A 14,579-nucleotide genomic window follows, 5' to 3' on the forward strand; every position below is an offset into this window, starting at 1 on the left:
CTAAATAGATGTATCTTAAGAAAATAGAATAAGGGACACAGTTTTAATGAACTTAAAAATGTTTCCAAAGAATGCAAAAGGTTAAATATCTTATAAAAACAAATCTGATTTCTAATTTTTAGGATTTAAAAAAATCTGCAAGTAAAAATAGGGACCACAGTATAACAAGGGTTTCAAAATGTTAATAGCTTAGGTTTTTAACATGCTACTAACGCTCACTCTAAAACTATACTGAGGTAGATGGTCATCATAGGATGCCCAGATAGGTAGTTAAACAAAGCACAAACCTTCTGCATATGGTACGACTATCAAAGCTCTGTCAACGAACACAGTGTTTGTCAGATGCTGAGCCACAACTGCTGAGTCGGGATCATGGAACTTAACAAAGCAGACACGAGATGAGACAGGCAAAGGTGAATCACTAAAAAATAAACAAATAACATCAAAAAAGAGAAAAATAATATCAGGTAAAACACAAGTGTATGATTCAAAAACCAATACTTCTATTCCAAAAGTAAAACAGGCAGATAAAAATACATAACTGTACATATATTAGTTTAGTTAACCAGTTCAAAAGAAAACGACAATTCAAATAAAGGACTACCCACTGAGCTAGTGTAGCAAACTGCACGTAGACAAAAACAATCACTGTTTAAATTTACAGTGTATCAAGTTAAAAACAGTTTGAAACTAAACTCTCAGACTTCCAGCAGACCACAAAAATGTCAATGCTTTTTTTCATAATACCAGTACCAGCTATTTTAAAATGCAGATAACAAGAAATTATTTTTGGCTTAGAAAACTTTTCACTATAGCTGAATTTTCAGAATAAAAAACGTGAAGAATTTTCCACTTCAGGGACAAAAGAATATTGTGGGGAAGTGCATCTACTGACAGTCAGTCAGTTTTCTTGACCTGACTACTAAATGCCCTGCCCTCTTTCACCTCCGGTGTATTATAACTCCCAGGCATTATAAATAATTAAGGCTTTCTTGTGTAGAGTACTTTCAGAGAGGAAAAAAAAATTAAGCACACATGGGGACAGTACTCCACTCCTGCTACTACCACGCATAATTTCCATAACCAAGAGCCACTTCCCTCAGCACACTGCCTTCTCAGGTAAAACAAAACCAAGTGCTAAAGAGCGAGTGATGGCAGCGTAAGTGGGACAGATGAGGCAGGGAGCAGAGTTTTTGTCGTTTTTTTCTTTACATATGGGGTGGTTCAAACTTCTGTCAAGAAATTCTCTGTGAAAGGGAAAGATTAAACAAATAAAGGCATGGGGTTGCTCCCTAAGCCCAAACCAAAAGTTATTTGAAAACCCATGCCCTCAGGCAGTAGTAATCACATCATCCCTGGTTATACATTGAAATCATCCTGGAAAAAAATTATGTAGGCGCTGCACTCCACATCAATTAAATCAAGATCTCTGATGAATGAAGTACTGAGTGGCTCCTCTTCCTGTATTTTAATTCTCCCTGACAATTGTAACATGCACCCAGGGTAAAGAACCACTGCTTTATTATAACGTCAATTACATCTTAAGACTCAATAACGAAAAGGGAAATCCTACAACATATTTCAACGTGACTAGAATGGAGCTTCTTGTTAACTTTTCTAATAAATGAGATGTTCCAGTACACATAAAAATCTAATTACATCAGGTTTGGTTACACTAGGTATTACAGAGACAGTATTTGTTGTTGAAAAGAAAATTTCCTCATAATTTGGGCACTAACATGAAAATAAAAACTTCGGGGCCAGCCCAGTGGCGCAGCAGCTAAGTTCACACGTTCTGCTTTGGCAGCCCAGGTTTCCCTGGTTTGGATCCCGGGTGCGGACATGGCACCACTTGGCAAAGCCATGCTGTGGTAGGCGTCCCACATATAAAGTAGAGGAAGATGGGCACGGATATTAGCTCAGGGCCAGGTTTCCTCAGCAAAAAGAGAAGGATTGGCAGAAAGCAGTTAGCTCAGGGTTCATCTTCCTCAAAAAATAAAAATAAATAAAAAACAAAACACTTCTTATGTTGAGGACTACACGAAACTATCTATATAATCTAAGAACTCAAACTCTATAATTTATGTTAGAACTTCTAATATGTTTCCCTAAAGGCATCACCCATACTAAGCACAGATCCTAATCTAAGTTCAAAGCAAAGTTGACAATACATGCTAACGGAATTTCAGCCATCTTACTGCTAAATGTTTCTGAAAAGACAGCATTTTTTAAAGGGAAGCACTACAGATCTAGGGTCTAAACTTTAACCATTTGCACCCCGAATAGTGGAAAAGAATGCCTTTTCAGCAGTTTCAGTACTAACGTTGTAACACTCTGTATTTCTTTTCTGACAGCCATATTTTTACCACTAAATGAAAAACCTCTTAAAATACCGCTATCATTCTATGTTAACACCTAACAGAATGCCCTGGGAAGTAACAGGCACTCAAATTTCTTAAAAGGTCACCTCTACCATTTCTTTGACACTATCTATTGTCATCTGACTAAAAGAAAAATCACTAACAAATATTAGGTTCTTAAAGAATATAAACATAACAGTTCTTTTTAAAAAATGAGAAAGTACTGCCTGTGTGCTCACAGTGTACTTCCTTCCATTTACTTGGTCATCTTAAAATGATTCATATTTTTTCTACCCACTCATGTCACAGGAGTGCAGCAACTATTACTTTGGCTGTATCAAACCTGTAAGCAGTTGTGAGGTAAAGATTAATATATGAATAATTTAAATACCATGGAAAAGACAGCCTCAACAAGACAACTCAGAAAGGCAAATAATGCATCTCTCCCCACTTAAAATGCTCCTGTGTAAAAACATCACTATTTGGCCTCACAATTATATTCTTATACTTTCTCAGTTAAGATTAATAAAAAACATGTTAATATAAGATGGAGGACTGATGCCTAAAATTAATTTTCACACCCTAGAATTCTGTGCAAGTAAAGTACCACGTCTAAAAACATACTTGTGTTTACTCCTTTAGTATAGTATATTTTCAGAATTAACATAGACGAGGCAGGGCAGTTGAAAAGAACAGATGTGAGATGGGGAAAAGTGAGCCAATGATGCTTGTGCCCTTTACCTAATGTTTCTAATGTTTCCTAAAGTGTCCTTAGTCTAAGGGTTGTTTCAGAATCTTCTGGGGGTGCACATAAAAAATTCAGATTTCTGTTGTCCATCTCATGCCCAGAGAATCTGAGAATCCTTTTTATAAGAGGGCTCTGAGTCTCAACAAGATCCCCAGTTGACATTTGTGCCCACTGAGGTATGAGAATTTCTGGTTTAGGCCATGGATATCATTCTTTCAACTCCTACCTTAATACTGTGCTAACCATTTCCGAGCGGAGAATTTTGAGCTTATAAACAAAGGGAATCTCCTAAGCCTCTCAAAATAGCAGGTGTGTGACAAAAGTAATATGCACCTGAAAACTTGAGTCTGTTGACCTCATATGCCCCCTCTTTCACTGTGTTCTTATTCATTTCTAAAGAAATATAGTAAAGTGCTGTATTTAGTAAAAAAAATTTTTTGAGGTAACCTAAGTTCTCTCCCTTATCTAACTATACTGTTACTTATATAATCATCAAAGTATCTATTTTTGGTCACTGAAATAATTACTTAATCCATTATTTAAATAACAAATTTAAATTTATCTGCAGTGTTACAGTAGCCTTCAGTCACTGTGTAACTCTGGCACAAGTTTCACAGGGTTCATTACCAGATGAACACTCCAGTTAGTCTCCATTCTGAAATTCCACTGAAACCAAACTAGTTCTGACACTGGGAGAGTGGCTTGGGCGTACAGAACAACGTATGCGAATGTCAGTTCAGCCATTCGTAAAATAGGGTAAAATACATTCTTCCTCTGGATTTGTAAGGACTGATTAAGGTAAAATAGGAAATCATCTAGCATACAATAGACACTCAATGCTGAATGTCCAACGTGCGTTTCAGGAACCACTAGAATCAAAGTAACTGTTTTTCTTCTAAAGAGAACGGGGCCAGGCTGGTTGCACAGTGGTTAAGTCACACGCTTTACTTTGGAGGCCTGAGGTTCGCAGGTTCGGATCCCGGCACAGACCTAGCACCCCCCATCAAGCCATGCTGTGGCGGCATCCCATGTAAATTAAAGGAAGACCGGCACAGATGTGAGCTCACTGACAAACTTCCTCAAGCAAAAAGAGGAAGATTGGCAACATGTTAGCTCAGGGGCAATCTTCCTCACACAAAAAACAAACAGATAAAATAAAAAGAGAGAATAAATGAGGGGAACACTGACAGATGCTTTCAAACAGCTCTAGGGCTGACATACTGAAGAGACAGAATATTATGTCTTGTGAAGACAGACAGTATTATCAGTGGATGAAATTACAGGCCAGCAATTTTCAGCTGAACAGAACCAAGAGATAAATGGATCCAATAATGAAAAAAGGGGAGAAATCTTGAGGAGGTTGTCACTGAAATGCTTGGCATAATCCCAGGTCCTATGATTTTCTTCCCTCAAAACAGGCATTTAGAACTGAAACGAGTTTCAGTAGGTGTGGGCTGGGGCTCCGTTATACATGTACTTTAAACATTACCCCCCAGGTTAATGTTGATGACCTCAAGGAATCTCAGATTCTAGAAGAGGGAAGAAGTTAAACTTAACCTGTCAGTTTGTGGCAAGCACTATAGAGAAAAACAAACCAGTTAAGTTCAATAGAGAAGGAAGGGAGCAGGGGTGCTGTATTTTTATATAGAGCGATCAGGGAAGGCTTCTCTCATTAGCGACGTTTGAGTAACCAAAGAAACTAAGCATGTCATGGGTCTATCTAAGAGAAAAGAGTTCCAGGTGGATATCAACGCCTTTTGAGGGGAAAAAAATATACACACACAGAACCCATAAAAAAATCAAGTGGCAAATGTGTTCACAATAGTCAGAATGTTATGTAATCTGAGCCATTCAATCTTATTCTCTGAGTAAGAGAAAAATTTTTGGAATAGTTTTGGAATGATGAATCCTTTTGGACTACTAGGATTCCACAGCTCATTACTCCTAGCAAGCTACTGCTGAAAGCTGTGACAAGCTTAAAGAAATTTCAGCAAAGCGTTTTCAAATTGTGTAGATCAGGTTAGCTGAGACTTAAATTAGTTAAAAAAAAAAAAAAAAAGAAAGAAGAAAAAATCAACATTAAATGAACAAAAGTAAGCTTCTACATATCTACTATTCAAATCAGTAAGGCCACTAATGTAATATAACATTCACTATATCACAACCTTGTACATTTTCAGAAGAGAATGATTTGTACATGGTGAGTCAAAGACCCAAATTGTGTCAATATTTCTCTCTTCCTCCAAATAGAGGGAAAGGAATCCTCTTAAAGCATAGCACCCCCAGATCATGCTTTCTGGTACATATCAGCTATCCTGGTTATGATGGAGCTACTCCTTTGACTACAAAGCAAAAAAGCCAGACCCTGGTCCACCATGATCCCTCTAAGATACCAACCATGCACTAGGTAAAAGAGGACCCAGTAAACTGCCTACACCTCTCTTCCTCATCTTCTTGTAAACACATCATAAAAAGAGCATCTTCAAAATAAACAAAGAGTTTTAAAGTCTAACTATAACGAAGTTCTTAATAACTTGCGAGACTGGAATTATTTCATAAAACAACATCTCAAATACTTTGAGAAATAACATGATTACAATAATCCACTAAGTCTGACTTCCTGCCATTTTACTGTTAATTTTAATAACTTACTAAAAAGTATGTTGTGAGAAAAGTGAATAACAGTAAAATTTCTATTTCTGTATGTTCATATTATGAAAGCTATCTGTCCTCCATTACCAAAGCAAGTCAACTTTCTGTTCAAAATAACTACAACAAAAACATGTTTGTTCCCAGAATTCTACACTTCATACAAATCAACTGTGAAAAATCAGCATGCATATTCTCCTAAAAATTAAACACAACACAACAATTTGAAAACACTAAGAACCATTTGAAAATATTTTAAGTAGAAAGTGATGAAATATGGTAATACTTAATACCACAGTATGATCAACCGCTATTATTTTAGAGTAGCAATGTACATAAATTAATGTTTATTACATCCACAACAGTGGATTCCTCGAGGATTCCAATTTCCTGTTTAGTATTGAAATGACATCATAAATCTCTCCATGGACAGTGGGTACTGAGTGTCTACTGACAGTAACATCTGAATTCTCACTGTTTCCAAAGAGCGGTCTTATTATTTCAAATGATTGTTCTAATATTTAACACATCTTATCTTACCTCATAGCTTCTTTAAATTATTTTTTCTTTACAATTAATCCACTCGTTTATTACTTTTCCGATAATAATAAATGTGAGACAACAGGAGAAAAACAAAAAGCGATACGCTCTAAATTAAAAAATGTAACATTCTATAAAATTCCTTCTCAAGAACAATTGTGAAATATCATACATGTGTACATTATTTAAACAAAGGAAACCCTAAGTTTCAGCTATAACTCGTTCTTGTTATTGTAAAAACTAAGTATTCAGGCTCACTGAATTATGCCTATCAAAGAGTACCGACTGTCAATTATATTCCCTAGACCAGAATCACTCAACGGCAATACTTTGCAGCAAGTGAACAGCCGCCCACAAAATTCAGTGTCAAATAAACATAAGAATGAATAACTGTTACTTTTCAAAGAACTCAAACACTTGATTTTTTAAAGACAAGACTGACCTACGTCAAAATACGTAAAGTGCAGTGTGCCTTGGTTTAAGCGCTCAAAGATGGACCACGTCGGCACCAGCTTCGGGGAAGCGCTCCCGAGGGGAGGCGTCGGCGTCTCCCGACCCCGACGGCCCGCCCAGCCTCGCGGCCTCGGCGGCAGGCCCACCACGCAGCTCCGGGCCTCGGGAAACGCCCCCGCCCGCGGCCCCGCGCGGCCAGGCCCGGCCCCGGGGAGGCGCAGAGCGCATGGAGGGCGCTACTCACTCGGGCGGGAAGAGGCGCAGTTCGTCGATCTTGCCTAGGAAACCGAAGAGGGTCCGCATCTGCTCAGAGCTGGCGCTCGGGGAGACGTTAGTCACCTGGATCACCTCGGTGCCGCCGCCGCCGCCGCCGCCAGGCCCGCCGCTGGGGCCCGGGCCCGCCGTGCTGGGGACGACGGTGGTGTTGCTCATGGCGCTGCTCGCCTTCTCGCTCCTGCTTTAACACATCAAACACACAACAAACAGTGAAAAGGAGGGGGAGAGGAACCGGTTCGCCGGAGAGGAGACAGGAAGCAGTCCGAGGCCACAGCCGCTGCCGCCACCGCCGTTTCTCCGCCCCGCCGCTCCAGGAGAAGAGAGCGCGCGAGCTCGAGGCCCGAGAAAACAAACGGCCGCCCCCCTCGCCGCCCAGCTCCGCGCCCGCGGGCCCGGGCCCCACAATGCCTTGCGGCGCGCGGGCGCGTCCCCGCCGCTCCGCCCTGCGCAGGCGCAGTAGGCCCCCGCCCGCCGCCAGGACACGCGGGGAGCCGTGGTGGCCCTGTGCCGAGGCTCCGTCTTCTTTTTAGAAGAGAAAGTGGAAGGTATTAACCGTTTTTTTTCTAAGCCAGCATTCATTCCCCTGTAAAAACTGCACGCTTAAGCAACTATTCTTATTAAAAAAGGCCCACGATATTTATTTCTTTTAGTATCATATACAAATCTGTCCAGTTACTGATGAAATTTCCACCCTAGCTACCAAGATTTTGCTCCCCTCCACTATAACATTTTCTGAATCTTTACATACATTTTGGTAATAATAAATTTGTAACAATTTGCTTTGTCGCTAAAACCTTTAACAAACATTTTAATGTCACACTTACTAGTACTTTATAGCTAATTTTATTTCACAAGTTGACTTTTTAAAAGCACATTTCACAGTACCTAAAATATATTCAAGAATATGATCTGCAATTTCTGCAGGAAAACTTACTTTACATGCATATTCTTGCTTAAAATAATTTTGAAGCTTTTGACTACAAAAAGAGGATTAATTTTTCAACCTCATCTGAACTTTCTCCCACTTTCATCCAGTTATCCAATGAATGACTCGTCGTTCCCCCACATCTGACAAATCTTTCATTTCACTGTGCCTTTATACAAATTACTGACAACCTCCCTCATGTTATCCAAGTGCTATCCACTGTAAGGTCTTCCTTCCACTGTCACAACTTCTGTAAGCAGAGTTTGAGCTTCCTCTGCTCTACTAACCAATATAGGATTCATACACAGTTTTTGTTACATTGACATGTATCCCACTCCAAAGCTGTGAGTTTTATGGGTCAGTTTAGGACCTAGCACAATGTCTGGCACATAGGCAATGCCCAAAAAATATGCTGAACATGTGCGCACAAATATGCCTTAATGACAATGCCATTTCTTCTAAGACAATTGTTAAATAATTTAACTTGACCCTGAATATTTTTGGAGGCTAAAACCTGAGGCCTTACAGAATATTTTTATTAGTAAATATCTCTATGGAATAATGCAGTCAAGAGTGTAATTTGTGAGAGATTAGAACACAAAATTGTTGAGATTTGGATGGAGAGCCAATTGGCCAGGTTTACTACTAGTGATGTCACTTCTGCTAGTTCTTATACAGAAGAGGGATGGGTTGGTTGAATGTCAGCCTCAGCAAGATTATAAATTACAACTACTTGCATGCCAATCATAAATGTGTATCTTTGAATATAAAAAGTGGCAGGTAGTTTATCTTCTCATTTTGAATCAGGCTTATGTAACCACCAATTATAGATTCTTAACAATTTGGTAAAGTTAATTCTTCTATCAGGATCCACAAAATGGAGGCCACCCCCATGGCCTGGCCCACATCACAAATTTAAACCTAAGTCAGCCTGAACTTACGGGGGAAACACCTGTCAAGAACACCTAACATACACCAATCCCAATCCTCCAACTCAGTTTTAGCTACCTTACCTTACCCTAGAAAACAGGACCTGCTAGCCTTAGAAGGAAATCACCCGCCTCCTGGCCAATCATGCCGTTTCTGCATTGCCTCTTCTGTTTTTTCTTTTTTTGAGAAACATTAGCTTTGAGCTAAAATCTGCTGCCAATCCTCCTCTTTTTGCTGAGGAAGACTGGCCCTGAGCTAACACGCGTGCCCGTCTTCCTCTACTTTATATGCGGGACACCTGCCACAGCATGGCTTGCCATGTGGTGCCATGTCTGCACCCAAGATCCGAACCGGCGAACCCGGAAGTGGAACGTGCACACTTAAGCGCTGCGCCACGGGGCCAGCCCCTGCATTGCCTCTTCTAACAATCCATAAAACTCCCTCTTGCTGGGAATCTCTGAGGAAGATTGCTCCACCGCTTGTGAGACACTGCACTCTCCCCGTCTATGGACTGTCTTCCCTTGAATAAAGAACATCAAACTTGTTACTAAATTGTTTTAGTTTTGTCATTTGACAAGTTCCACACTTACTAGGAGGGCTTATGATGTGCCAAGCATGCTACAATGTTCTACTATAAAAGCTCAAATAAAACAAGGGCAGGAACAGCTCATACCTTCTTTATTAAAATATTAACATCTATTTATACCCTGTGGTGGATACACAGAAATCTTTTATATTATTCTATGCTTTTCTATATGTTTGACATATTTCCTAATTAAAGCTACACATTCCAACCAAAGAAAAAGATAGTTCTATAGTAAAATAAAATCATTTAAATCATCAGAAGCCAATTTATGTATACTAACTTACTGAACATATAAATAGATGGCATTTCCATATGGAGAAACAAAGGGGCAAAAAAGAATCTTATTCTAATAAGGAGTATTTTTGAATATTTTCAAATCATCCAGCAGCTAGGAAAAATACTGCACTTAGAGCCAGAAGACTGGATTAACAGACTCCCCTGTCATTTATTATTGTGATCTGAGGAAGCTCCACTTCACTTGAAGAGCCTACTCCAGTCAGGAGCTGACTGGGGAGCTGCAGCACAACTGTGAAGAGCCTCCAGGTCTACACAGATTCAATCACTAACTGCCTTGTGTTATTATTGTCTGTTTCCCGTAGAAATCAAATAGCCAAAGGTAAATAAATATCTCAAAACAAGTAACAAATATATACGATCTATACTAGTTTTAAATCACTTCAGATTTGTTTAGGCTCCCAATTAAATAAGATTATAAGAAGTACAGAATCTGGAGACAGGTATCATGCCTGTCTTAATTACTTTAACCCCAGTATCATAAGAGGCTCTTACAAAACTCCCCAATTCTTTCAAATATTATGCACCTACTATGTTCCGGGGTTTTCTTAGTCACTGGAAATACAGCAGAGAAAAGATAGCAATGTCCCTGATCTCATGAAACTTTACGTCTAGTACGGCAAACTCTCAATAAACAAACTCAGAGGTGTAAGGGAGTAACGTGCTGTGATGAAAATAAACCAGGATAGGAGACGTGGGAGAAGGTGTTGTCTGAAGTGAGACTTTAAGAAATGGAGGAAGCAAGCTATTTGATTTTCCAGGGGAAGGGCAATCTAAGCAGAGGAAACAGCAAATTAGAAAGTTCCTGAGGGTAAGAACAATTTGGAAGCTTTCAAGAAAAGTAGGAAGACCCTTCTTTGCTGAATGAATGCTGTTCAGTTTATACATCTGAGAGACTTATAAGGAGACCATGTCACTATCATGTAGAAAGTGAAGCGGAAGACGCGCACAGGGAAGAGTCACAGCTCCTCTTCCCGAGTGGGTTAGGGAAGGCTTCCAGTTACATCTGAATGATAAACATTACCAGTCTTACTAAGGGTTAAGGCTATGTCCAATCCAAAGCGAAAAGTAACCTGTCACTTGGCCTATATAGTCATATTATGGTCTATATAGTCATATTTGTCCAATATATGCATGTTGTAGTGCATGATTTCTGATAGGCTTCTGAAATATAGAAAATAACTTATAGGCTCCCCATAATGGGGCCTTATTGCTTATAGGTGGGGAACCACCACCACCACACTGCTAAAAACAATTTAAACTGGTGTGTGATATTGGCGGGAAAGTCAGTCAAAGAAAATTAGAAAATAATGCTTTATGCAAATCCTCAAAAACAATCCCAAGCCTCTCATCATGATGGACAAGCTTTAGGTCTTTCCAGTTCCAAGCTTCTAAAAGAGCTCATGTATAAAAGAAACTAGATCCCTATCTTATACTACTCACAAAAATTAACTCAAAATGGATTAAAGACTTAAATGTAAGAGCTGAAACCATAAAACTCCTAGAAGAAAACATAGGAAAAAAGCTCCTTGAAATGGGACTTGGCAATAATTTTTTGGATATGACATCAAAAGCACAAGCAACAAAATAAAAAATAAACAAGTGGGACTACATCAAACTAAAAAGCTTCTACACAGCAAAGGAAACCATGAACAAAATGAAAAGACAAGATATGGAATGGGAAAAAAATATTTGCAAACCATATATACAATAAAGAGTTAATACCCAAAATATACAGAGAATTCACACAACTCAACAGCAAAAACCAAATAATACAGTTGAAAAATGGGCAAAGGACTTCAAAAGACATTTGTCCAAAGAAGATACAGTAACAGGTATATGAAAAGATGCTCAGCATCACTTCTCATTAGGGAAATGCAAATCAAAACCGCAATGAGGTATCACTTCATGCTTGTTAGAATGGCTAGTATCAGAAAGACAAAGGGGCTAGTCCTGGTGGCCTAGTTGGTTAACATTGGCATGCTCTGCTTCGACGGCCTGGGTTTGATCCTGGGAACAGACCCACACGACTTGTCTGTCAGTGGCCATGTTGTGGCAGCGGTTTACATACCAAAAAAAAAAAAGAGAGAGGAAGACTGGCAATGGATCTTAGCTCAGGCGACTCTTCCTTACCAAAGGAAAAAAAAAAAAAGCCCATAGATAACAAATGCTGGTGAGGATGTGGAGGAAAGGGAATCCTTGTGCACTACTGGTAGTAGTGTAAAGTGGTACAGCCACCATGGAAAAGAGGATGGAGGTTCCTCAAAAAATTAAAAACAGAACTACTATATGATCCAATAATCCCACTTCTGGAAATATATCCAAAGGAAATGAGAACAGTATGTCAAAGAGATATCTGCACCCACATGTTTGTAGCAGCATTATTTACAATAGCCACGATGTAGAAACAACCTAAGTGTCTGCTGACAGACAAATGGATAGAGGTGTTGTGTTATATGTGTATATCTATACAATGTAGTATTATTCAGCCATAAAAAATGAGGAAATCTTGCCACTTGTGACAACATGGATAGACCCTGAGGGCACCCATGCTGAATGAAATAAGTCTCACAGAGAAAGACAAATACGTATGTATGATCTCACTCACATTTGGAATCTAAAAAATAAACAAACCCCCCAACTCACAGAAAAAGAGATCAGATTTGTGGTTACCAGGGGGGGATGCAGGGGGAGGGGGAATTGGAGGCAGGTGGTCCAGTTACAAGATAAGTGCGTGCTAGGGACGTAATGTACAACATGATGACTATACTGAACACTGCCATATGATACATAGGAAAGTTGTTAAGAGAGTAAATCCTAAGAGTTCTCATCACAAGGAAAAACATTTCTTTTCTTTTTCTTTTATTTTGTATCTATATGAGATGATGGATATTAACTAAACTTATTGTGGTAATCATTTCATGATATATGTAAATCAAATCATTATGCTGTACACCTTAAACTTACACAGTGCTATATGTCAATTATATCTCAAACTGGGAAAAAAAAGAACACTTGTAATAAAGATATTTTTAAGAAAACAAATCTCATGTCTTTAGATGGAAGCTCTTCAATTAAAAGGCAGAATAGGCACAGGTACGTACAATCACTCTACCCGCTGGACACCATATTCTCAGTTGGATAGTCAAGTCACCTCTGTTATTGTTAGCCACCTTTGTTCACACTAATGGAAAAGATGATGGAGCCCTCCAAATTGACACAATTTTGCAGATCTGCACAAGCAGCAGGCCTTTCATCAAATTAGTTGTTAAGCAGTTCTTCCCCTCTAGCAAACACTTTTTTTGAGGACAGGGAAGGCAATGTATTAATCTTTGTATTTCTGATGCCCAACAATATTATACTGCAACCAAGTCAGCATCTGACAAACACTTACTGAGTATCACCAATGTGCTAGAGACTTTATAAATGCCTCACATAATCTACTCAACAAAGGCTTGGCAAATGAAGATAGCAATGCATTTATTAGATTTACAGTGAAATTTGAGATAAAGTATTTGCCTATACATTTTTTTTCTGTATAACATAGAAAGCAACAAGAAAAATCTAGCAAATAAATTTCTTGCTTACAAATCTGCAACTTTTAAAAAACTTATCTGCAGATCTATTTTAATTTGTATTTCCAATTCTACAAATTAGATAATTGTACTTCTAGTCAATTTCTAATTCTATAAATAATTCTATAAATATTAATATCTGTTTTAAAATCAAAATGGTAAATCCCACTCTTCTTTCCCCTGTTCCATCTAAATGAAAGGGAAAGTTAGCATTAGGGGACTGATGGACAGATGGATGGATGGACACACACCAGGATAGAAAAAAAGTAAAGTTTATTTCTGAATACTTGTTTCATATTGTTCAATTTATACTGTCTATCAATAGCCAGGATTCTATATCTACATTTTAAAATTGATAGCACAAGGTCTATGAACATCTTGAAATTGTAGGCAAAAATTTGTATGTGCCCATTTTTCAAAGCTTTGTTTTTATGATTATGATAGAGGGAAAAGTTAGTAGTCTGAGCATTAAGACATTGTTGCCTATATCCATAGGCACAGTATTCTCGGCTAGAGTGTATATGAGTCGCTTGGAAAATCACAGTCAATTTATTTGTAGAGATTTGTTTGGCTTTTTGGATTGAAGGGAGTCAACAGAAATATTTGGATGGGGAAGCTCCAGGTACTAATAACTCAATACTATCCTCTATGTTATATAAGATTCTTTTAGAATCTCAATTGAGAAAGGCCACTTGAGGGGATGCTTCACAATCTTAAAAAAAAAAAGTGAAAAATAAATCCAGTAGAGTTATATGTATCTTTAAGTAAAAAGTCTCAAGCATTTTAATATTAAATAGTTTTCCCCAATCGAGGCATTAGACATTTGCACCATTTGGGCTCCTTTTTTTGGCTACACTGTAAAATTAACTTTCTTTTCATGAAACTTTCTCTTTCCAAAGAGTCTTATAAAACTGGCAAAAACGAAAGTGTACTCAACTCAGTGATAAGAGGATCGAGATTAACCGAATGCTTTTAAAATGACTTTTAATCCTCACAATACTTAAAAGGTGCTACAGTGATTAAGAATGCAGGCATAGAGCCACACGAAGGGGCTTGACCACCAGTTAAGATAACTGTGACCACTGGATTATTACTTTGTGCTTCAATTTCCTCATCTGAAAAATGGGGATAACAGTAATGCCCACACCGGGTTGTTGTGAGAATATTAATGCAAACGCTTAGAAAAGATAAATATTAACTACCATTATTATGCCTACTCTGCAAGTTAAAAATCTTTCATCTT

The 14,579-nt window shown here is 38.5% G+C and overlaps 1 protein-coding gene across 5 annotated transcripts in view; it reads right to left on the reverse strand.

Annotated features, from left to right (window-relative positions):
• Positions 1–14,579, reverse strand: part of SRSF11 (serine and arginine rich splicing factor 11) — a 43,686-nt gene that overhangs the window by 22,966 nt on the left and 6,141 nt on the right. For 2 of the 5 annotated variants that reach the window (XM_070592317.1, XM_070592313.1), the window contains exons 2-3: positions 6,995–7,204; positions 288–421 (exon numbers count right to left, since the gene is read on the reverse strand). In XM_070592317.1, coding sequence (XP_070448418.1) covers positions 288–421; positions 6,995–7,182 — 322 coding nt within the window. In that variant the 5' untranslated portion in view covers positions 7,183–7,204. Of the gene's footprint in view, positions 1–287; positions 422–6,994; positions 7,458–14,579 lie in introns of those variants that run through there. The other 3 variants (XM_070592318.1, XM_070592316.1, XM_070592315.1) reach the window with 2 other exon arrangements.

Source organism: Equus przewalskii, chromosome 24 (genome assembly GCF_037783145.1).
Source record: "Equus przewalskii isolate Varuska chromosome 24, EquPr2, whole genome shotgun sequence".
Taxonomy (NCBI): Eukaryota; Metazoa; Chordata; class Mammalia; order Perissodactyla; family Equidae; genus Equus; species Equus przewalskii.